Genomic DNA, 24024 nt, shown 5'->3' with positions numbered 1-24024 from the left:
GGTACCTGGTCTTACCAATATTGGCACTAAGTAAGTAAAGTTGTCGTGACTTGCATTTCTTTTCTTTATTTAGTCTTTCATCGTTGCAGCCACGAAGTGACCGTTGTAAGTAGGCCGTCCGAACATTTAACTTTAGTACCTATTCGAGAATAATAATACATAATCACTTTAAAAATAACAATTATTACGTTACACCAAAGATTCCTTGATTGTGTACGAAACGATTTTGTTTTCTTAGATCTATTTATTTGAAGGAATTTGACTCATCTTTAAAAATCAATGAATCTTTGCTTTTTATTTCTTCGTTATTGTATTTCGTAGAAATCATTTATAAAGTTAATATCTCGTGGGTTTTATATAAATGTAGTTTGTAATTAATTATAGTCGATTAGGTAAAAATAAATTATGAAGAACTATTTTCTCTGATTAAATTGTTACTGATCGAACAGTATTCAGCCCAAGTATCTATGTAGCCCTGGCACTAACCGCTAATGGACAGATGACACAGATGTTCAGCACACTTCTGCTGTGCTGTCACTTCGTCCGTCTATATATCTATGTAAATGTAGGTATGTGGGACTTACGTATCGGATGTTCTTACTTCCCGTTGCCTATATTCTCTACGAGTTGTGACAATTAATATTCGTTTAAGGTCGTTTTCTTTACAAAATCAATACCGGAATCGGGAATTCTGGGTCCTCGCCCTAGAAATTCAATTCTTGGAGCATTCTCTAATCTCTACCTAAGGTAATCTAAGAAAAAACGTACCCCTTAGTTTGACACAAAAAACAGATGGCGCTGTACGGCGCCATATTTTTTGCTGAAACTGAATTGTCAAACGTCAACTTTTGGCATTCTGAGTTACCGTAAAATGTAAGGAGCTGTACAGCGCTATCTCGTTTACCTGTCAAATTCGAAGCAGGAAATTGTCGTAGATATAGGGACCGTGCGCGTTGGAGGGTCTGCCCATACAAATTACTTAGGTCTGAATCGGAACCATAAACATTTACACGTCAAGTGTTTTCTTGTGCATAGTAGGTTCTGCCATCTTGTGGGCTACATCGGAACAATAAACATCACATTTACGCTTCTCGACAAAAATCTGACAGCTCCTGTGCTGCCTCCTACAGTTCATGCACGCTCCCTATACGCATCTTACTCAATAAACATACCTTTGTCCCTACAAATATTATAAATGCGGTAGTAACTCTCTGTCTGTTACCTCTTCGCGCTTAAACCGCTGAATCGATTTAGATGAAATTTGGCATGGTGATAGTTTGTTTCCTGGAACTGAAACAGATATAGGATAGTTTATTTCTAGTAAATTATCTCTTAAAAAGATGAAAACGGGGCAAATTTCCTATATAATTAGTTATTCTACGCAGACGAAGTCGGGCTCTATTGCTAGTTACCCAATAAATATCGGACGGGCGAAGTGTTCCAGGAATCAGGATGGTAGAGAAAACAGGATATGTAAAGCATAGTTCATATAAAATTGGTACGCACTAGAAGATTGTTATTTTTAGGGTTCCGTAGCCAAATGGCAAAAACGGAACCCTTATAGATTCGTCATGTCCGTCTGTCTGTCCGATTATGTCACAGCCACTTTTTTTAAGTTAAATTTGAAATAGTAATGTATTTAGCTTTCAAATATGCATAAATTTAAAAAAGTCTCTGTTATATAAATAATTACGAACTGTTATCATAATGGACCCCCGTCATTTTCTGCAAAACACTTTTATCGAAATTTTTGGCGTGTTGATTTCTTGTAGATCGCAATGAATTGATACCCTGGACAATTTGACTAATCTTGTTTAATTTTTGTTTTGATGATTGCCCAGTAATTTTTGATAGATTGAAATTGGGGACAATTCGAAGGAAGGACGAGAAGGATACATCTCGCGGGGTATGTAATTGGCCTGATTATTAGTATACCATGCCAAAACTTTTTTGAGTAGTGGCAGTTGGCTAAATCTGGCCAACATTTCACAGGACCGTTATAGGTTCTAATAAATGGTAATACTCATTTCTCTAAGCACTCTGTAATATAAAGGTCCGACTACATTGTTGACTATGTTATAAAACTTTTAGTCTTACAGCCGCAATTACAAATTCCCTGCCATATCATATGTTTTTTCCGAACTTGTCAAGTTTCACGAACTTATATTTTTCGGGTTAATTACCTCTATTATTGGCCATATGAAACTTCGAACAGAGTAGTTGATTAAAATCGAGTTTTACATACGTCTTGTCGTCCAACAACAAGCAACCTTCGAATTTTATCACTACTGGGTCGTACAATAGTCGAGCTACTGTTTTAGCTTGTCGGATCTGCTTAACAGTCCGATTTGGCTGTTTTATTGGTCGATAGCTCTTATAGCCACCTCTGAGGTGAATCATCTTTATCTTTCTAGAAGATTCTTTGAATTTTTGGGATAAAACGTAATTAGACCGTCCTGAATTTTGTTTGAGTGACCTTGGGACTTTTTTTCCCAAAATCTTGTTATTTGTCCCAGACCTCCGATTAGTTTGTACCGTTTTATGACCCTACAAATACTAGCTTTTAGCATCTTAAGCGACTTAGCTGTCTTTGTCCGGGATCGATAAGAATTTTCGAAGTATTTGTGCACGATCAATCTCCTGTTCTCAATTTTCATGGTCGAAAACTTTAAAATGCATAAAGCTAGGAAATAGTACATTTCGATGCTAGTGCGGAAAGTATGTCATTACTGCACGAGTAACGAGATAAGACTCGGGACGAGTGAAGGATGACATTTCCGTATGTGTATCGAACGACGTTTTTTAATACAGTTGCGAAAAAATAAGAAAAACAACAAGTACTTTTTTATGCATGTTCTATAAGACAGAAACAATCGTAAATATAAAATAGTATACTATTATTACCTAAGTATCGTTATTTACGATTATTTTTGTATCGTATATCTAAATTGTATGAAAACAATATCGAATGTTGCCTTTGGAAACTTAAAACTTTCTTGCAGTAAGAAAAAAACGCCTCTGCTTTGACAGGCGTTTCGGCAGCTATTCCGTTCCAGTCAGACAACTTATTAAGAACGGTTTTTCAATATTAAAAAATAAACGTGTTATAATGAGGCAGAGGTAAGTAATAAAATATGAAATATGATTATATTTATTATTTTTACATTTACAGTAGGTTTTTATGTTGATTACGACTTTTAAAGGAAACTAACATTAACACTCATCAATAAGTAGTTATGAATTGGAGCAAGTGGAAAAGTAAAGCACTAGTTCGCGAAATGCAACTTTCCGCACGCTAAACAGCTGCGTAAAGTAGCACTTTTTGAGCAACTGTATTAAAAATAACATTTTCGCCATTAATACTTTGAAGGTTGGTGATTGAACTGTAATTGTCATTTTTTTCCCGCCATTTGAAACATTGCTAATTATGTGCCAATTCTATATGAACTAAGCTCTATACTTAGTTAGGTCATAGGTTCTGTCACAATGTCACAATGGTTCTGACTGATAAAATGTTTAAAAAAGCGGCCAAGTACGAGTCGGACTCGCCCATGAAGGGTTCCGTACCATTTATGACGTATTAAAAAAAACTACGTTCTAGATCTCGTTCAAACCAATTTTCGGTGGAAGTTTGCATGGTAATGTACATCATATTTTTTTTTAGGTTTATCATTCTCTTATTTTAGAAGTTACAGGGGGGGACACACTTTTTACCACTTTGGAACTGTCTCTCGCGCAAACTATTCAGTTTAGAAAAAAAAATGATGTTTGAAACCTCAATATCATTTTTGAAGACCGATCGATAGATACCCCACACGTATGGGTTTGATGAAAAAAATTTTTTTGAGTTTCAGTTCAAAGTATGGGGAACCCCCAAAATTTATTGTTTTTTTTTTTTTCTATTTTTGTGTAAAAATCTTAATGCGGTTCATAGAATACATCTTCTTACCAAGTTTGAACAGTATAGTTCTTATAGTTTCGGAAAAAAGTGGCTGTGACATGAACGGACAGACAGACGGACATGACGAATCTATAAGGCATTAAAATACGTATCCGTTTTTTGCCATTTGGCTACGGAACCCTAAAAACAAAGCAAAACTTTTACTTTTTTGTAAAGCTTTTAATAAAAAAGTTTGCTATGGTTTGAAAGCTCTTTTTATACTGATCAAAACATAATATAATTAGTTTAAAATTTAGATCGCGTTTTTATTTACTAGTTGTTTACTTTGGGATTGTCGTTAGACGCGAATAGCGGCTGGATTGTGAAGAATTATTCTTTACAAAAGGAAGTAAAAATCAGTGTCACATTAATAAAGTAAGTACAATTGTTTATTAGAACGTTATCTTATCACCAGTATTTAGATCTCCGACAAGTCTGTACTTCGGCTAATACCCTTCAAACTTAAGGTACTTTTCACGCTAACTTTTGACTGCCATCCAATGAGTAGGTTTGGTAAAACACGTACAGTTGCAATTTCGGCTATATCAATACACATGCATTATATATTTTAAGAAAGATAAAAGATCCAGCTTTCATTTTATGCAAGATTCAACCATAAAATAGAAAAATAAATAGTTATCAGAATCACCTTGAACAGGTCGCGTATTGTTTGCATGTTATTTTATAACATTTTTCCGAATATTACATAGAATTATGCAAACTGTAAATGTAAACAAATTAACAGTAACATTATCAAGAAGGAAGAGTTAAGGTAACCACTGGGACCAAAATTAAACGCTTCCTTCTTAACCATGAAACTTAAAAAGTTTTCCTAATAAGCTTGACTGAAAAGTCTTGTTATTATATGTCAAAATATTATTAAAATGAGAATTGTCAATTTCCGCGAGCATGTGTCGTCAGCCTGGTCGACAGCATCTGGGCAGCCGGCTTGCGGCTGGGAGTCGGCCGGGAGACGCGCGGTGGACGCAACACTTTCACTCTCGCGCGGTGCGACAACGCCGGCCGCGCGGACGGCGCAGTGCCACCGCGCCTTCGCAGCTGCTGGCCGCACCGATCGACTCTCGCGCATCATCATTACTGCTACCCAACTTCCGAACAACATCGACACCGGTGTCATTTTAGTGCTTCGCGCATCATCAACTATCTATCTAGTTGGTCTATTCGATATCTATGACGTTATGGAAATCGTACATCAATTATCCTGATCATCTCTAGTCAAAATTTATCAGTGATTATTGATTAATCGTTATCGTGTTAATATTATTTTTATCAAAACATGATCGCTGGTACGAGTGAAACTGCGATTGGGCTGTTAATTGTCGACCCGGCCTTTTGTGGACTCAATAAATATAGTATACATTTAAATCATATAAGGTGTTGTTGTGTAAGCGTCGTATGACTGAGTATCCAAACCGATGTCCAAAAACAGACGGTTGTCTCATAGAGAAAGTCGTAAATTCCAATATTTAAGTGAAACTATTGACTGAGAACGGATTTTGGTAATTGCGTTTGAACGTTATAACGAATGCTGCAAGAAGTACACTTTTGTTTGTTGTGTTGTGGGTGTACGATAACCCAATTTTTGCCATAATAACAAACTGGCCATACATCATTTACTAGACTAGTATTTGCCAGTCTAAATTCGGCCAGGGTTGATTTACGGACGTCTCATTTGTAGTGTCAAGGTTGGTGTTGCTGGACAGAACGGTCGCCGAGACGACGCGATGCGCACGAGGTGCTCTGCTCGCAGCTCTCTGTAAATAAATAATGATCTAATTGTACATATATGCTATTTCTGGCTCTGACTGATACGTCCAAGATACCGATTTGTACCTACTGTCATGTAAACAGTCTCACATGATTTTCGCTGGTAAAACAAAGATGAAATGATTGTCAGATTTACTTCTAAAAATTAAGAAAAACTTCGTATAAAGATATAATACTTTCGATTTCTTTAAATTCATCGAACAGGTATCTATCTGCTCGAAAGAAATCATTCGTTTCTATGGAAATATACGCACACTTTGCGAAGAATAACTGGATTTGAACCAGTCGCGAGAGTAAAATACATAATTTTCACATCAATATATATTTGAAAGTTAATCATGTCTTCAATAGCCTGACATTGGTAGCAGTTGTTTACTGACTAAACTTGAATAATAATGAAGATCGATTATTGAGTAAGTTAACATGCCTCATTACGATGAAAGTTTTATTTACGATGATAATCAAAATCAGCGGAGAAATAAAAGGAGTTACAGAGTTTACAAAAACGGAATAAATCCATTTTTAGAACCTAGCGAAGTACTACATGTCCTAGAAGAAAGAGGATCATCAGTTATAAAACGAAATATCAGAAATATTAAGCAGCGTGGCCATCGTTTTAAACCTGACTCGCTTCCAAGTGAAAATATCCATCAGAGCAAACGTACGGAAATATTAGTAGATCCATGCCCACGTTTTACTTGCTATGATGAAAAAAAATACTATGACTTACAAAACAACAATATCTTAGCGCTCACTACTTGCAAAAGTTTTGATAATTTAACATTGACCCAAGTTAGAAGCAATGGCGGCAAAGAAAAGAATATCAGAAACGGGTTTAGTCTGCAAAATTTAGTCGACGAAGAAAATATACAGCATTATGTTTCACCGAGAGAAGAACCCTTCTCAGATACAAAAAGGGGCGAGACAAGAAATTCATACTCTGTCGTTGATGGACGACGGCATCCCTTGCATCGAAGAGTCTCCCGCGGAACTGCGGCACCAGGTGTCGGCATCTATCGGCAAATAAACATCGAAGGAACAGCTCGAAAAGCAACACGGGGTATGATCATTTATTGACCTATTTCATATATACATATAATCATTTTACTATATTATTTCTAACGAATAAGTCACGTTCAAGCTTGTTTTCATCAGAGCGTTACTTAAACAATGTATTTGTGGTTGATCATATTATTATGGTTGTCCAGCCATCCATGTGACACGATTTCATCAAAACTGACACAATAACCTGATTTTACGTGACTACTGTGGAGGCTCGTAATATGATAGCATAGCATATTTCATTGTTGCATATATTTTAAAGATACATTAATACATACACACATTTCGACGACCAGTTTGGCCTAGTGGGTAGTGACCCTGCCTACGAAGCCGATGGTCCCAGGTTCAAATCCTGGTAAGGGCATTTATTCGTGTGATGAGCATGGATATTTGTTCCTGAGTCATGGGTGTTTTCTATGTATTTAAGTATTTATAAATATTTATATATTATATATATCGTTGTCTAAGTACCCTCAACACAGACCTTGTTGAGCTTACTGTGGGACTTAGTCAATTTGTGTACTAATGTCCTATAATATTTATTTATTTATTATTTATTTTATACAGTATATCGGTTGTATCGATATTGTAATCAATACTAGTTCTAGGTGGAAGCTAACGCCAAAACGATATACATCTCTTTTCCTACGTCCGCTATTTGTCGTTAAAATTAAGACTTAGATATCTCCTTCTATTTTATGCCCAGCGAAATAGACACGGGAATCTGTTAGCATTAGGAATCGCAATATTTTTGAAAATGATATCTAATTGTTTCGATTATAATGTGGTTGAGCAGAAAAACTGATGGTACCTATGTTTTTGTTTGTTATTATTACACCTGCAGATGCAGGTGGTTAACGGAAATAGGTAGTAGGTAATCGATTTAGTAAATTTTTAGTCATAATTATGATAATTGAGGTCAATTCTGGCTGGCCATTCGATACTAGTACTTTGTGTGACTTACATAATGAAAGGCATTAAAATACGAACGTGGGTTTATGAAACGAACGAAGTGAGTTAGGCATTATACATACCTAATTAATTCAGTACCCCTAGTGTAAATATTTTCGACAGCGAAACGTGACGTACGCGTTTGCGTTAAGTGTCATTTTGTATGAGTTTTTTGACTTTCCAAAACGTCCCGCTTGGCGCGCTGTTCAAAAACCCATACAAAATGAGACTTAACGCAAACGCGTACGTCACGTTTCGCTATCGACTAAATTTACACTAGGGGTACTGTACAGTTACATACACTGTTTTATCCACTCATATATTACGAGCCTTCTATGATATGCTCAGGATCGGCATTGTGGAATCGTTGCTCTATCCCGGATATCAGGTGATGTGTTCGAGATCAGATTTGGGCAAAAATTAACTTGAATAAGAAAAAGAATAAAAACAGTAATTTTATTCTTGTTCCCATCGATTTGAATAAGAATCATTCTTGCACTCGTTATTTTAGAATAAAAAGAAAGTGAATAAATCATGTGATTTTTATTTCAAATGAAGAATAAAAAAAATGGAATAATTATTCCAAATGTAGGATCATTCTAAATAACGTTTAATTTAATCAAAATGTTATTCTGAATTAAGTTAACTTTTGTAGTACAATCGGTTTGTAAAATGAATTTCACATAAGATTTTCATTTGGCGTTTCATTAGCGTAGCAGTGTGCCTAGCCAAGATGCCAATCGTTTGGGCATATTAGTGCGATAGAGAGACAGAATTGTTTCGTTGTCGTAGCGTAAACAATTGGCATCTTGGCTAGCCAAAATGCCAATCGTTTGCGCATTTAGTGCGATAGAGAGACGATATCGTTTCGTTGTCGTAAACGATTGGCATCTTGGCTGGGCCCCCAGAACAGCAAAAATGTACATTCATGCTTTGGTTATCAAATTAAAAACATTACGGTTACTAAAACTATGCTATTACATAAAAATAGCGGCCAAGTGCGATTCGGACTCGCCCATGAAGGGTTCCGTACCATTTATGACGAATTAAAAAAAAAACTATTTACTAGATCTCGTTCAAACTAATTTTCGGTGGAAGTTGGCATGGTAATGTATATCATATATATTTTTTAGTTTTATCATTCTGTTATTTTAGAAGTTACAGGGGGGGGGGGGGACACATTTTACCACTTTGGAAGTGTCTCTTGCGCAAACTATTCAGTTTAGAAAAAAAATGATATTAGAAACCTCAATATCATTTTTGAAGACCTATCCATAGATACCCCACACGTATGGGTTTGATGAAAAAAGATTTTTTGAGTTTCAGTTCTAAGTATGGGGAACCCCCAAAATTTATTGTTTTTTTTTTCTATTTTTGTGTGAACATCTTAATGCGGTTCATAGAATACATCTACTTACCAAGTTTGAACAGTATAGCTCTTATAGTTTCGGAAAAAAGTGGCTGTGACATAATTGGACAGACAGATGGATATGACGAATCTATAAGGGTTCCGTTTTTTTGATATGAGAGTGATGGGTAATGTTTCATGACTTACCTGGCAACACGTTAGTTAGGACGTGGTAGGGGTAACCGGAAGCAAAGGAGAGTGTTGTACAGACTCGTTCACTTGGATTGGGGAAGTCAAAGAGACGACATCTTGATGGTAACGGGTTGAGCAAGGTTATTGAGGCACTTCCATTTTATAATTAGAGCAATCGGATATATTCATAATATTTTTATATTAATTTTCGAGTAATTGTGGAAATTCTGTACCCTAATTCATAAGCTATCGAATGATTATTAATATTTTTAAATATGAGATAGGTAAATTGACAGATAATGGTATATAAACCAAGTGCAGTCGTGTTTGGCCCCATAAAACTTTGAAGGAGTGCATTTTTAAAATGGTTGAGTAAAAACATAGGTATGGGGGGTGATTTGTCGATAAAATTTATTGTACTATATATGGTTAACGGCTCCATTACACATGTACAAACACATTGTATACAAAGGATTACTAAAACAGGCCACTGTACTCCTAATTTCCTCGTTGTATCGCAATACTGATACGTTGTGCGAGGAAGTCACCAGTTACGAGAACCAGACGCTTCGCGTATTCGGCAAAAAAACTTGCGCGCGCTGGGACCCCATGGACCTGAGCTGGGAGTTTCAACGCCAAATGGTACGAAGTGGTACTCTCTACCGTGGCTCTTATAGATTTATTACGTTACAAAATTTCGGCGCGCTGCGCCCGCTTTTACATTAGTCCGTTGGAGGTGGGACGGTGCCAGCGTGTTTACGCAGGGAGCATCCCACACTAACAAGGTGGCAAGAGTTGGTGGTATAGATGGTGGAGGCTTGATATATATTGCTAAAATTCATTTCAAATTGGCTCTCCACCCTTGATGTAATTTTCATCGGCAAATCTATTCAGTAAAAGGTGAAAGCCTAAGGGGCTTCCATACATTTATATTCCACAACACTAGTCGCAAAACAAAAAAACCTGATCGCAGCTATGAGTTCTCAAACTACCCCATTATCAAGTAATATGACTTAATGTGCAACGTGTTATCCAAGTGCAAGAGTATTTCCAGTTGCGGCAGTCGTGTCCGAGCAGGAGCCTGAATATTAAGAAGTTAAATATTGAAGAGCTTGGACGTGACCCGCCCGCGGGCGGATGTAGCAACTTACAATACTTGCCGTAGTTGCCGTGGGGATTGCTTCCGACGAACCACTTTAAGTTTGATGACTGATGACGTCTTGATGTTACGCATGTCGAGGTCTAGTCATACTAGGAACGAGCTCACTGTCGAGGCAATATTAATATGATTCGTGAGTAAGGATCGGTGGTCGTCGCGCTCATGTTTTCGCGGCTACAGTGCCAGTCGCCGCTCGCCGCGTCTTCGCGCTCATCCTGCAGTCGCCTGCCAGTGTATTTATAAACCCGCGCGTCACCGCCACTGATAAACCTATGTTTACTACAAACCACATAGCTTTGATTACTATTCCTGCTGTGCAGTTAACTGGATACGGATTAAGGACCTCGGAGAATCTCACTTGTGACTGTAATACAATTATTGACTTACGTCATTGCTCTTGAATCATTTTTGTAAGTAGGCGTATTGATTAATAATATTATTCATTTTTAAGGTTAGGTAGTGTCTAGGATATACATTATTTTATTACATTTATTTCATTTTCCAGTGTAATTTAATGTAACTAGATTTGAAAAATGTATTTTTAATATCTTAGTATTACTAATATAATGACAACAATCATGCGTAATTTCGTACCTGAGATCATCACTGTCCATATTTGTTCTTGTCCTTGTTATGATGTTGACGTTTTATAGCTTTATTTAATTCGATGTTCCTTCTTTATAGATCTATAATGTGTATTCAAGTCGTTTTAACAAAAAAATAGTCTAATTGCATAACTTATTTGTATCAAAAGGTTTAAAAATGCTAATGCTTAATTTTATATAGGTATAATCTTTTAAAAAACGAATACCTAAATAATGTTCTAAACAGATTGTATTGTATCAAAATTCATGATAAAGCACTCAGATACAGATTATGTTGTCTATTAAATGTACTGATTTATTGCTATATGGCATTTATGCACATATTAGAATGGGAAAATTGGTTAAATGGCATTGGTACTTGCGAGCATCAATCTGATAATTGCGAATTAGCGTTAGGGGGGAATAGTGGGTGCCTAAACGAGTTGGTTCGTTGTGCTTGCAGAGGGCGACGGGTCCGGCGAGCCAGGCTCGGGGCACCGCGGCTCGCTGCGCGGCGCCAACAAGCTCGCGCGGCGCGCGCGCTCCTTCAAGGACGACCTGCTCGAGCGCATCTCCAACATGCGCTCGCCGGCGCAGCAGCACCATCCGCCGCATCTGTCGTCAGCCATCCGGTACGTGAACAATACTACCTATTGTTATCGCAATACCGTCCAACTGTTTCCGCATATCCAGTATGATACATACTCTACCTTTATTGACGACAGCGAATGTTCCCTATATTTTTCACGTTTTATTCCCTAATTTTTATCATGAAATAAAACCTAAAGTGTATGTAGTATTTTTTTTTTTCACATTTTCCTTCACAAATCATTTTTTATCTTCATGAAAAAATAATGAAAAAATATTTTGGAATGTACAATTTGAGCTCTTTCAAATGATAGCCCACTTGACCTAGTAAGTACTTAAGACTTTGAAATTTTGCCCGCCCCTCCTTCCCCCATAATTAATTAAAAAAAACCTTTGAATGTGTCTGGGTTAGCGTTGTTCATAATTATTCCAAATCGATAGCTTAAGTGGTTCTTGAGATATTTAGCGATGTGACAGATAGACAGACGGACGGACGGACAGAGTTGCACCATAAGGGTTGTTTTTGTACCATTTTGGTACGGAACCCTAAAAAAGGGTACGAATATTCATGTGATGTTACTATAGGAAACTATGGTACGGCAAGATCGCAACGTACCTAACTCGCACATTAACTCCTGTGTCCTATATGAAATCCTATCAATACAATGCAATTTTATCTATCACCTCTCAGAATAGACTCGAGTTAGCCTGAAAAGAAAAGAAAATAAATAAATGCAGTTAAACCACGCGCAAAATAACAAGAGTAAACACTGAATAAGACGCAGTCGTCTATCGTTTAAGTGTAAAACAAATTGAATCTAATTTTATTCTAACATTTACGTCACACTAAGTAGTCGTATAAGCAAAAAACTTTCGCAACATTCGTCCTTTCCGCACCCCACTCGCGACGGCTTACTGCACCACGATATATATTATATTTCTGTAGTTTTCATATTGGTTTATTTGTCATTAAATAAAACAAGACCAACATGTCAATATGACCGTCAACAGCGTTTACCTCATCTTGTAGCATGACTCATTAGGACTTATTAACGTTAATGTTAACCATATACGAGCTCGATTCGATTCGGGTCAGTTTTGCGTTTAATTTGGTGGGGTTAGGACGCTTTCGTTTGTACAGTTTTGAATTAAACTACGAAAAATTAACATCTAAAAGAAGTTGCGGTGGTATTCGGCAAAGTTAGTGCTATGCAGTTCATTTCGCATCTGTAGCAAAAGATAAAAGATATACTTAGCTCTACTAAAAAGTGCGGGCGTCTGGAAAATGAGCATTGATAGAAGACGATAAGGTCTACATTCATATGACAACAGGCCCGCGACGGATATCCTGAGGTAGTTCTCCGGTGAGTTGACGTCAGGTATGAAAGGGGTGGGTTTTCTTAACTTGTATTATGTCAGTAGTTTTCTTAAGTCTAGTCTGCGAGACACCCGCGAGGTAGCAGTACCGCTCCAGTTGCAGATTAAAGTGATTTTATTAATACATTTAGGGAAGTGCATTTAATGTCTTAATTTATAGCAAGTTGTTTAATATTTTTTACAATAAAAGTACGACAATTAGAAAATACGTGCTATAGTATCATGACTAATTAGAAAAAAAAATCTTATTTTATATTAGAAATTAAATATCAAATTAACAGTACATATTAGCTGTTCCCTGGGGAAAACATACGAGAAAATCAAGAGCTTGAAACAGGAAAATTGTTACTTGGGACTAAATAGTAATACTTACCTCGCGATTGTGAATGTCCTTATTCCATTTTTACATTTTGTACCGTACCTAACTTCCTCAGGAACGCAGCGCAGAATCATTATTTAATGAGTTGTAGACACGGGGATGATATCTACAAACAATATTATTTCTTATCTGAATTGATAATTTACATACATAAGTTCGCTATCTTATGCTGACAACTTCATAAGAAAGTGTCCTTGATTTTAACAGTTTTATCTCGACCGCCGTAGAGAACAATAGTGAGGCGCGTGGGCGTTATGATAATGTAGTTTGATGTAAACGGTTTAAAAATTATATGTGTAACAGCTGGTAATCTTGTGCAGAATTGCGTAAAGTAGCATTACGCATTGTCGCTCGGGTCGCTATCGCGGGGCGTCGATAGTGTAGAGTAGACAAAACGACAGTGAGTCACGAGTGCAACGCTCATTACCACTCATTAGCGACGTCGTCCGCTGAAATCTCATTACTTTAGTGAACTTTAAAGTGATTATGTTTTAATACACTCTCGCGGAGACCATTACTAAAATGTTTTTTATTTGTTCTTTAGTGGTCGGTCACGGTTTTTTACAATAATCGTTCGCCGGGCCTAGTTTCGGTGTAAACATTTCAACATTGTGGCAAGTGTGATCGAGTGAACCGTTTTGTAACAGATAACTGAGATCAGACTTTGACAATGTCTCAGTCCGTGCGCTCGCCGGTCGGTGGTTGGTTCAACAAACGTACAAACAAGTTTCATCGGAGGCTCGTTAACAATGACAAACGGTATATTTCTCATTAACATATACATTTCATATATTTATTTGTTGATGTCACGTTATTGTTTTGTTACTGGCGTGTGAAGTGTGTGTGATATGAATTGGATATCCCTATCGAAACTGACTCATTTTTAGGGTTCTGTAATTACAGGGTTAAGAAGGGTTCCTCCCTTCTCTACGTCCGTCCGTCTTTCTGGTAGCTTAGCTCAGACTCTTAAGACGTAAAAGCAACACAAAATGAATCAAAGAGATGAGAAGGCTCGAAACAGCACACGGAGGATTTCTAAAAGAGGTTACGATTATGATAAACAATACTTATTGCAATTCATTATTAATTTTGTAATAAAAACAATATTATCACTATAGGTAATTCAATACAGCTTTATTTTGTACCAATATTATAAAAATGCACAATGTTTACAGCTGATGTTACCTAAATAAAAACAAGTAAATGGCTATTATGACGATTAAATATTTCGTAGCATATAGTTGTGATTAGCGTTGGGCAATTTCTGAAACATTTCACATATTTCCTTAACGGTGATATATTTCAACTCTTGAAAATTACATAATTGACAGATGTTTCTGATACAAATGTTACCGAATATATTTCACTTAAATTTCATGTAACCTATCCGCTACTTCTGACGTCAGTAGAACGGATTGTCATGGAATAAATCGAGATTAAGTGACAGTAGCTGCGTGGCTAAGGGGTAATCGTACACGGTTGTTATACGATCGGTGGAAGTTCAAGACCACGTTACGCTGCGCCCCATTACCATTCTTTTAATTTTTTAAACATATCAGCTATTTGTTTTGCTTCGTATGTATATATTAAACATATATGATATTATATACCTACATGATATTTCATTTTAATCTCTCATACATGAAATTTCATTTTTCTCTCTCAAATTCATTATCCTAATAAACCATAATATTCGTAATTTTTTTATTGAGCATTATAGACTCCGCTTGGCGTTGCATTCCATTTGACATGCGGTTAATTCCGATATAAAAAAAATGTGAACAGTTTTGAGACAAGAAAGCAGGGGCAGAGCTTTAATTAAATATCTAAACATATTATAATATCAAAGTCGCCTCGTCACGCCGCGTCTATGCCTGTTTGCTAAAAACTCGATAAACAAGAAAAAATAAAAGTAATATAAGTGAAATTTTCAGAAACTTACATGAAATTTAAGTGTAAGTTTCACTTTGAAAACTTAAAAGCTGCCCATCACTATCATGATACGAATTACTTTTATTTTAACTTAAATTGAGCAATGGTAGAATATTTTATTGCATTTTGGAAGATAAATTTATAATGACATTATTGTGACTAATTGCTCATTTTATTTTCATTGGACCAACTTAATTATGTTACCAAGTTTAACAAGTGTTAGCCTGTTTAGGGATACTTCATAGACTTTATGCCAAATATAAATTATAAACTGAAATATATTTCATAATACTGACTTTTATAGTAAAGAAAAAGAGAACTAGCCCTCCCAAGTCCCAAGGGCCGGTGGCCTCCTAAACTTATTTGTTTATTCTCACAGCTCTGAGCATAACCCGATATGCACTTGGATTGACTTTTATTTTATTTTAGCAAGCGTTTGCGGCGTATGTATAAATGGGGACTCTTGTACATTAGAATGTGTAATCAGTGAAATTTGTCGTGTACCGCGGTGCAAAAAAACTTACGTTTTTCGTAATACATTCCGAGCTGTGACATTACTTAAGCATTTTTAATTTACGTTAATAGTCTTTCGTTACTATGGCCTCGCAATATTCAATTAATATCTATGTATGCAATTTTTAATGGCTTTAGTGCCTATTACTATATAGTTAAAATTAATAGTAGCCATTTTTATAGTCTGGTAAACTTATTCGTCAGTTGATACTTTTTAATTCTATTTATTGGACATAATATAATAGGAAAGTACAGCGTGGTCTGAAATCTGATCTCCAAAAGCTCTGCACTCAATTATTCATTATGAATGAAATGATTCAATGACGTGGGCATGCAATTTTGATATTCTCCACCAATACATCTTAGAGCAAAGCAGGAAAGATTTCTCGAAGTATAGTAGTAGTAACTTAACATTGAGTGTTATGCACAGAAAAAATGTACTTCTAAAGTGGACTTACTATTTATTCATTATACCTACTATTTAAAATGATCTGATGTGTAGGTAGGTTCTTCGATATATTGTTCAATATTAATGATTGAAACCATTATTTACTAATGAGGAGCACAGAAGAACCATACAACCCCAAGGCTCAGAGACTCCCACATGTGTTTGTTTCAGATATAAGCTATGTTCTATTCTATATGATTTCCCGAAGGAAATCAGTGTTCTTTAAATTGTTTGCAATATCGGCGTTCCTACGTTATTATGTTGTTGTTCCAGGTCGCACTCGCCGCTTAGTCCCAAGATACGCAACATGGCGTCCAAGGCAACTACGGCTGAGGAAGGGGAGTTAACACCGGCCAAAGAACTGGAGGGGCTAGTCAAAGAAGTGCGTTATTAGTGTTATTACCTACTCTTTTGACTGAGTATATTAAATACACGTGGAGAAATTATTAATAAGAAAATACATTTACGGAAAATAAATATTCATTAATCCTATCCACCTATTTCAAGATTCTTTTTATATTATTCAGTTAAAAATGTCTTATAATTTCTGATCACGTCGCCGATGTCACCTTGTATAAACATAGGTCAGAAAAATTTATAAGGCCAAAAGGGTAACTCTCAAATTGCTTATGAAATTCGAAGGAATTCTTTACCTACTCTTATTTATGAATTTCATCATCAAGTTATTTATGCTAAATACCTTGATAAAACTTTTAGGTAATCCTCCTATTGGCTGTTGAAAGTGCTATCCGTGAAAAAAGAAAGAATACTAAATACGGCGTCGAGACCCAAGATATTTTCCTTGTGTCCCGTTCTGTTTACCAGTCAAATGATTTAATGTGAATGCCGCCTTCCACAGGTAACCTTCGGTTTGAAACATTTCTCCGATGTTATTACCAAGAGAAAGCTGGAAATGCTCCCTGACAACGGCACTATTGTTTTCGAATCTATCGCTAATATTCATAAAGGTAAGCATTATAAACATAATTACCGTGAACATTATTATTCCTTAAGATGTAATGTTGGAATTAGGCCTTATTTTGGAGATCCTTGCGTCAATCGATTTGTCTTAATAGTTCAAGTATGATTCATTACTTATATGTGGACACAAAATATTTTGAAACTTTTCTTTTATTATGTGCCAAGTGGCGTATCTTTTTATAGGGTTTTTTTAAATTAATAGAATATGTTTATCATTTATAGTTTTTCATTTTGAAGGATTAGGTTTTATAACGCCTATAACTAGTTTGTTGGTTAACAAACTAGTCACTCTCACTAAATGACTATTATCACTAAATTATTATTATTATTTTTATTAGTATTCTGACTTAATTTTTCGTGTCTGATCGTCGACGCTAATAGTAAAATTTCGAATAAGTAAAGAAGTATCGTAAATAAGAATGAATATAATTTTACGCGATTAATTTATGAAATAACCGAATGTATTATCTGTTTCAGCAATAAAGCCATACAGCGGTCGGTCGCCGTCGCTGCTGAGCGCCGTGAAACGCCTCTGCAATGCGCTAGCGACGCTGATCCGTCTGTGCGACGAGATCGCGGCCGTGAGTTTGCGCGCGGACGCGGGCAACGAGGAGATGGACGCGTCGGCGCTGTCGGCCGAGCACGTGTCCACGGTGGTGAAGGGCGTGACGGCGGCCGTGGAGGAGGTGGCCGCACTAGCGCAGCAGCATATGGCGCGCCCGGCCCTGTCTCCGCGCCCCGCACTCGTATCGCCGCGCGCTTCTACGCAACGGAACTCTTTGCCCGGTATGAATGCTCCTGCCAAGAGTATTAAAAGTGGTGAAAAGAGCGTGCCAGTAACCGCTGATAGCGGCGCTGGAGGGGCAGCATGATCGCCGCGCTTCGCTCTAGTTTTTCCACGCGCATCCTTCTACATAATTCTTTGACACTTATAGCGATATGTATACTGTGAAAGTATGTATACTCGTACTTCTGATCAAGTTATACTGCTATGAGTGGTATTCCGCTCACACTCTCTCATTAGGCAAAATGTGATTGGTGAATGTTGGATAGGTGGAATACCACCCTATGGTATGGTTACAGTGTTGAAAATGATTATGTTTTCGTTTTTTTTTTCTATTAAGCCAACTTTAACCTTTGAACGTTCCGGATCGGAAATATAAAACGTATAAAAATTCAAAAACTGAAATTTTGCGGGAGCCCCCCTCTTCATTTATGTTTGTAACATTTCAGACATTCCGTTAACGCCGAAGGAGCGGTCGCTGCTGACCGGCGACTCGGGCCCGGAGTCGGCGGTGGTGCGCGCGTCGCACTCGTCGGAGTCGGTGCTCGACGCGCCCGACTCGCCGCCGCCGAAGCCGGCTCGCCCCAACAGGTTCGTCTTCCATCTAATACTTTATTCTCGCGCTCGTATGTTACGTTATTTGAGATGTACTATAGGGCACATTCGTGGCGAACCACCTTAAGGGCGAAAATCTTATTAACGTCTTGTAGGCGGTGAGGCGATAAGACAAAAGTGACAACCAATAGTATGACACTTTAAAAAAAGGGTGTCAAAAAAAAAGGTTAGCTCAGGTAAAGCTTATTGTCGTAGATTGTCTTTGTGACGGCCGGCATTTGTAAACTAAGAGAAGGAATCCAAAATGCATCCTAATTGGTTATCTAATATCTTTATGGGGGGCGAAGGTTAGTCTAAACAACAAATTAAGATAAATAATTCTAAATGCATCATAATTGGTTATCTCTATCGGAGGCGGAGTTTAGCTCGTAAGGATCGAGGTAAAAGTTTTCTGAACTGGTTCACCGCGAATGTCTCCGATTGTACAATGTGACATACGCTTACGCATTTAATAGTTATTTGCAGTACATATGGTGCTAATTTACCGCCCTAGTGCGGTTAACTAGCACTTACGATATACGTGCGTATGTCGAAAATTTAAAGGGCCACATGTATTATGAAACGTTGTACAATACACGTGCGAAACGTTCCTGTCCAAGTGCGGAAAGTAGGCAATCCGCAATGAGCATGTATAAATTAAAACATGACCGAAGGGAGTGTTTTAAATCGATACGAGTTGCGAATTGCCTATTCGATGTGTTCTGTACGTTTCACAATATATATAGCCCTTTAAAATTTCGACATAGGCATGGAAAGTGTTCATTCCTGCACTAGTGTACATTAATATGGTGGTACTGAGACGATATTAAGACGATTTTGAATCAATTTCTCAAACATTTATAATTTCATGAGAACATTAATTAAGGTGTGGCCGCTATATAGTGAGAAACGTCTATGGACAGAGAACGCACCTAATGCTAATAAAATACAATTTTACGCATCAATACTTTTAGTGAATCGGTATATAAGCAAAATATTACAAATAGATGTAATATTCATCTTATTCAATTAGTTAACACGAATATATGACACTTTTCTCCTAACATGTAAAATCCTGTTATACCGCAAGTAGCTCTTAGTACTTGAGCAAGGTCATTAACCATCGAGTTTACGACGCCTAAGCCAACTGATTAAATTAGTAGAAAGGCTGACTGACGAGTCTCGCGCTGACATTCGCGTACCTATTGCTAAACAGCTCTCTCGGAAGCGAAAACTTAGGGCCGACGTTTACTGGTCGCGGGCTATTTTGAAGACTATGAAAGTATAGGCTAATAAACATGTATCTTAGCTAATAATTTTATTTACAATTGGGAGCGAAAATCTTTCTGGTTGGTCATATGACCAAAATATGTAAAAGAGATAGAGTTGACACACAAAATAAAAGCAACTATATTTACATATTCATAAAAACTAAGGTGTATGCCATTGCGAGAAAATGTCATTGAATGTGTAATCTCGCCTCGAGTTCCATAAGGTCGGATGTGAATAAAGTAAATTTTTCAGGAAAGCTAATTTGTTGAAACTACATAAATAGACACATTTGTTTACCAATGTAACATAAACTATGTAAATTACTAGACAAACCATTTGTTTTATTGAATTAGGTCTTTGCACTTTTTATTCTCGATAAGTGAAAATGTTTTAAGTGTTTTCTGTTTTATTTAACACACGATATTTATGAAGAAAATATCAGATCCGACTCGATTAATTTTTTTTCTATTTGAGCAGTACTAAAAAAATCCTACACCTAGTATTGTTACTAAAGTTGTCTATTGATACCTGCATTTTAGGTACATTAAGTCTCAAGTCACTGACCAAATTTCAAAATAGCAAACGTTTCAGCGAGAAAAAGACGGGTGTTAAAATAACTTTTTATGCCTCACGGAAATAAGGAAATCATCAAATCCGACCTCTTGTACTTTCTGACTTGGAAACTAAAATTGATAGAAATGCCAGAGTCAATTTGTTAGAAAGAGGATGCACTATTTATTACCCTTAGAGCGTTTTTACATTGTAGGATCCGATATCAGATGTAGGATCCTACATCCGCGTGGTCAGGCCGCGGGGCGCCTTCCTTAGCGATCACGCACACGAATAAATATTATCGATCTTTATGAGTTCTGCGCAGCTTGGCACCACAGGACTATCCCCAGTCCTCAGTGAGTGTGTGAAAGCACTTACTCACAGATTAATGTGTTGTAGGAAAATGGAGCTGGCCCCACCTCTACCGCCCAAGCGGCGCTCGGCGAATGAAAACTCCCTCATAGCACAATCAATTGACAGGTGAGTCGTTTATAATACGGAAGGTAGAGATAGTTTATAAATTACTCAATGTCATTCTATGATATATTACAACAATAAGCGCATAGTTTTTCCACCTGCGCATAATTACACTATGGAAATTAATTAATCATATTTCTTGTAGACTATCATACACAAGTTACTTAGTTGAATGAAATGCAGTTCAGGTTTACACAGGCCTTTGGAACAAAATGTATTTTTGACTAATTAAGGTCTAAATCCATGTGTTAGAATATTTTGTACCTCTCGCGTCGAATGATGGTACACTGTGACAGTTCTTTTTGATTTAGACTACTGTCACATATAATGTTTGTAATAGTTAAGCATATAAAGTTATTTAGAAATGTAACTTTTAAGTTATAAAATAGTTATCTACGATACAAGTGCAGAAAATAGGAAATTCGCAACGAGTGGTGATAAATTAAAACTCGACCGAAGGGAGTGTTTTTACGAGTTGCAACTTACCTATTCTCACGTGTATCGAACAAAGTTTCGACATATGCACGGAAAGTGCTCATTCCCGCACGCGTGCACTGTAAAGAACTATTACGATACAAGTGCGAAAAATAGGAAATACCTTACACCCTAAACAAATGACAATAGTATATACATGATATATTTCGTTTCAGACTGTCCCTGCAGTCTCACAGCAGCGGCTCGCTGGACTCGATGCTCAACGTGTCCAACGAGGAGGACCGCCACGCGCACGACTCCAACAGCCACGACCGGGTCTTCGTCACGCCGCCGTCTTCCGACCTAGTCGGTCAGTATGTTACCCTCTTTACATCACATCTATTATCAGATGGAGCATAATGTCGTCTCGCGGTCACCATATATTACGCTCCCATACTTATGTAGTATGAAAAAGCGCGCACATCGGTAGCACATGATTTGATTCTATGATTTTAACTTAACTGTGTAGTTAATGTGCCTGTCTGTCCTTAATCTTAGCCATGCGATATTCATTCAATTATTTTACTTTTTGCAACATACAGTTCGGTCGTCTGCTGGGCTGACGTTGAATTTACTGACCTTGCCATAATCGTATGTAGTCAGTCTAGCGTAAACGGCCGTGGTAATCTCGCGGTATATGTGCCGCGGCGTAAATTTGATGTAAATTTTGGTACGATTGAACCATGCATAGGTACAGGCCACTTGCACAACGACAGCATACATGAAACTGCCAGTACCGCCGTTTTAGATTTTGAGTTGTTATCTGCATACTATTTTTAACTACTAATCAATTGTCATTCGATCGTATTGTATTCGTATCGTATGATACGTCATTCGCCTCCTAAATTGCAAGAAAAAAACTAAATGTTTCATGATTGTGTGACTCATGTCTTTGTTATATGAGTGTGTACAAAAAGCAACTTGCCGGATTTAAGTTTACATATTTTTCTGACCACTACATCGTTCGATCACTTTCAACTCATTCACGAACAGCTTTGTAAAATCAACCTGTTCTATGTTACATTGCAGTGGATATAGAAAGCTATGCAATTCTTAATGCGATCACAATATTGTCGTTTGAAATAAACCCTATGATAGGCGTAAAAAGTAGGATACTCAAAATTTACGCATATTTTATAACTGATTTTACATCTGAGGTTTTATCCTAATTTACTTTGCTTGCTCGCCTTGCGAAAAATTATACTCGAGGCGAACTTTTTTTACCTTGCTCTGCGCTATGCGAATGTTTTTATTGACCGACCGCTAGCGAAGGCCTCCATTTCAGCTTGGGCAAAAATGCTTTCAATTTCAGATTTTTTAGGAATATGTTCATAATGGTGGAAATTGACATAAAGGACTTAAATGCCGGTAGAGTGAGCCATTGTGAGTTGGCTGTGATAATGACTTAACAAAATAAGTATTTTAATTATTATTTTTTTACGTTTATCGCGAGGTCTACAGTTCACAAAGCTACTAGTATATTCAGCATTACATTTACTGTTTATTCTGTTTATTTTACGCACAAGTATAAAATATATGTATATGAATTATTTGCTTATAAGTCTAATTGGACGTGTAAACAAAAAGGATCTAAACCGAAAACTTTTGTTTTTTGGCGTAAGATATCAATTACGAGTATCGACGAATTCTTGTTTTGCTAGTCCAAAATAACATTATGGATAACGCGAGTTATTTATTTTATTAGTAACACAAGATTCCAACTTTTTATTTTGTATCTGCATTTACTAAATTTCAAGTAACTCCACCATAGATAATAAGAGATAAGAGCGGTAATAGATTTGGATGGTTTTATTACAGGATCAGCTTGATATTATTCTTGAGAAACTCGAGAAGTCTAAACCTGACTGAAAAATGTTCACCAACATATATTCTATTTGTATTTAAAGAGAAGGCCACATTCTGACATAAAAATTTGTTGAATTAAAATTTTTATTAACAGTTGGGTCTCCAAACTATAGGGCTCCTATTAATTTTGTAAAAAGTCCTTTAAATTTCGTAAAAAGATTTTGAATGTTCTCAATCCTGCTGTATTTTTATAAGAGCCCTTCAGAATTGGTTTGTGTTATTGTGCAAGTGCAGAAAATAGGAAATTGTAAATTACGCACGTGTACCGTACAACGATTTACAGTACAAATGACTCTTCAAAGTTGCGACATATAGAGGGAAATACCCCGCATGCGTGAACTGTGCAGTAGCACCATATGTACTGTAATAGTACATTACGATACAAGTGCGAAAAATAGGAAATTCGAAACGAGTGGCGATAAATTAAAACACGACCGAAGGGAGTGTTTTAAATCGACACGAGTTGCGAATTACCTATTCGCACATGTATCGTACCACGTTTTACAGTACATATGGCCCTTTAAATGATCGACACAGTAACGTAATATGCTAATTTTCGCACTAGTGCGGTAAAGTAGCACCATATGTATTGTAAAGGAATATTACAGTTCAGTGTAACTGCAGGTATTTCCCAAAGTGAATCATGTGTTTGCCTTTAGTCAGCAGCGGTGATTTCACCCATGTTGTTTTTTGGATCCGTCTATCAAGTTATCACACAATGGTTTTATTTATTTATTATTATTTTGCTATTTTAAGAATATAT

The 24024-nt window shown here is 36.8% G+C and overlaps 1 protein-coding gene across 11 annotated transcripts in view; it reads left to right on the top strand.

Annotated features, from left to right (window-relative positions):
- The window catches only part of LOC133522401 (guanine nucleotide-releasing factor 2), a 66649-nt gene that overhangs the window by 14776 nt on the left and 27849 nt on the right, over positions 1–24024 (top strand). For 8 of the 11 annotated variants that reach the window (XM_061857781.1, XM_061857773.1, XM_061857813.1 and 5 more), the window contains exons 1-8: positions 5706–6788; positions 11488–11656; positions 16535–16643; positions 17121–17229; positions 17720–18028; positions 18476–18617; positions 20844–20924; positions 21572–21705. In XM_061857781.1, coding sequence (XP_061713765.1) covers positions 6152–6788; positions 11488–11656; positions 16535–16643; positions 17121–17229; positions 17720–18028; positions 18476–18617; positions 20844–20924; positions 21572–21705 — 1690 coding nt within the window. In that variant the 5' untranslated portion in view covers positions 5706–6151. Of the gene's footprint in view, positions 1–5705; positions 6789–10535; positions 10851–11487; positions 11657–13243; positions 14128–16534; positions 16644–17120; positions 17230–17719; positions 18029–18475; positions 18618–20843; positions 20925–21571; positions 21706–24024 lie in introns of those variants that run through there. The other 3 variants (XM_061857807.1, XM_061857791.1, XM_061857799.1) reach the window with 3 other exon arrangements.

Source organism: Cydia pomonella, chromosome 1, assembly GCF_033807575.1.
Source record: "Cydia pomonella isolate Wapato2018A chromosome 1, ilCydPomo1, whole genome shotgun sequence".
NCBI classification, from domain to species: Eukaryota; Metazoa; Arthropoda; class Insecta; order Lepidoptera; family Tortricidae; genus Cydia; species Cydia pomonella.
Note: the sequence above shows the minus strand (reverse complement) of the source record. Positions and strands in the feature narration are given on the sequence as shown.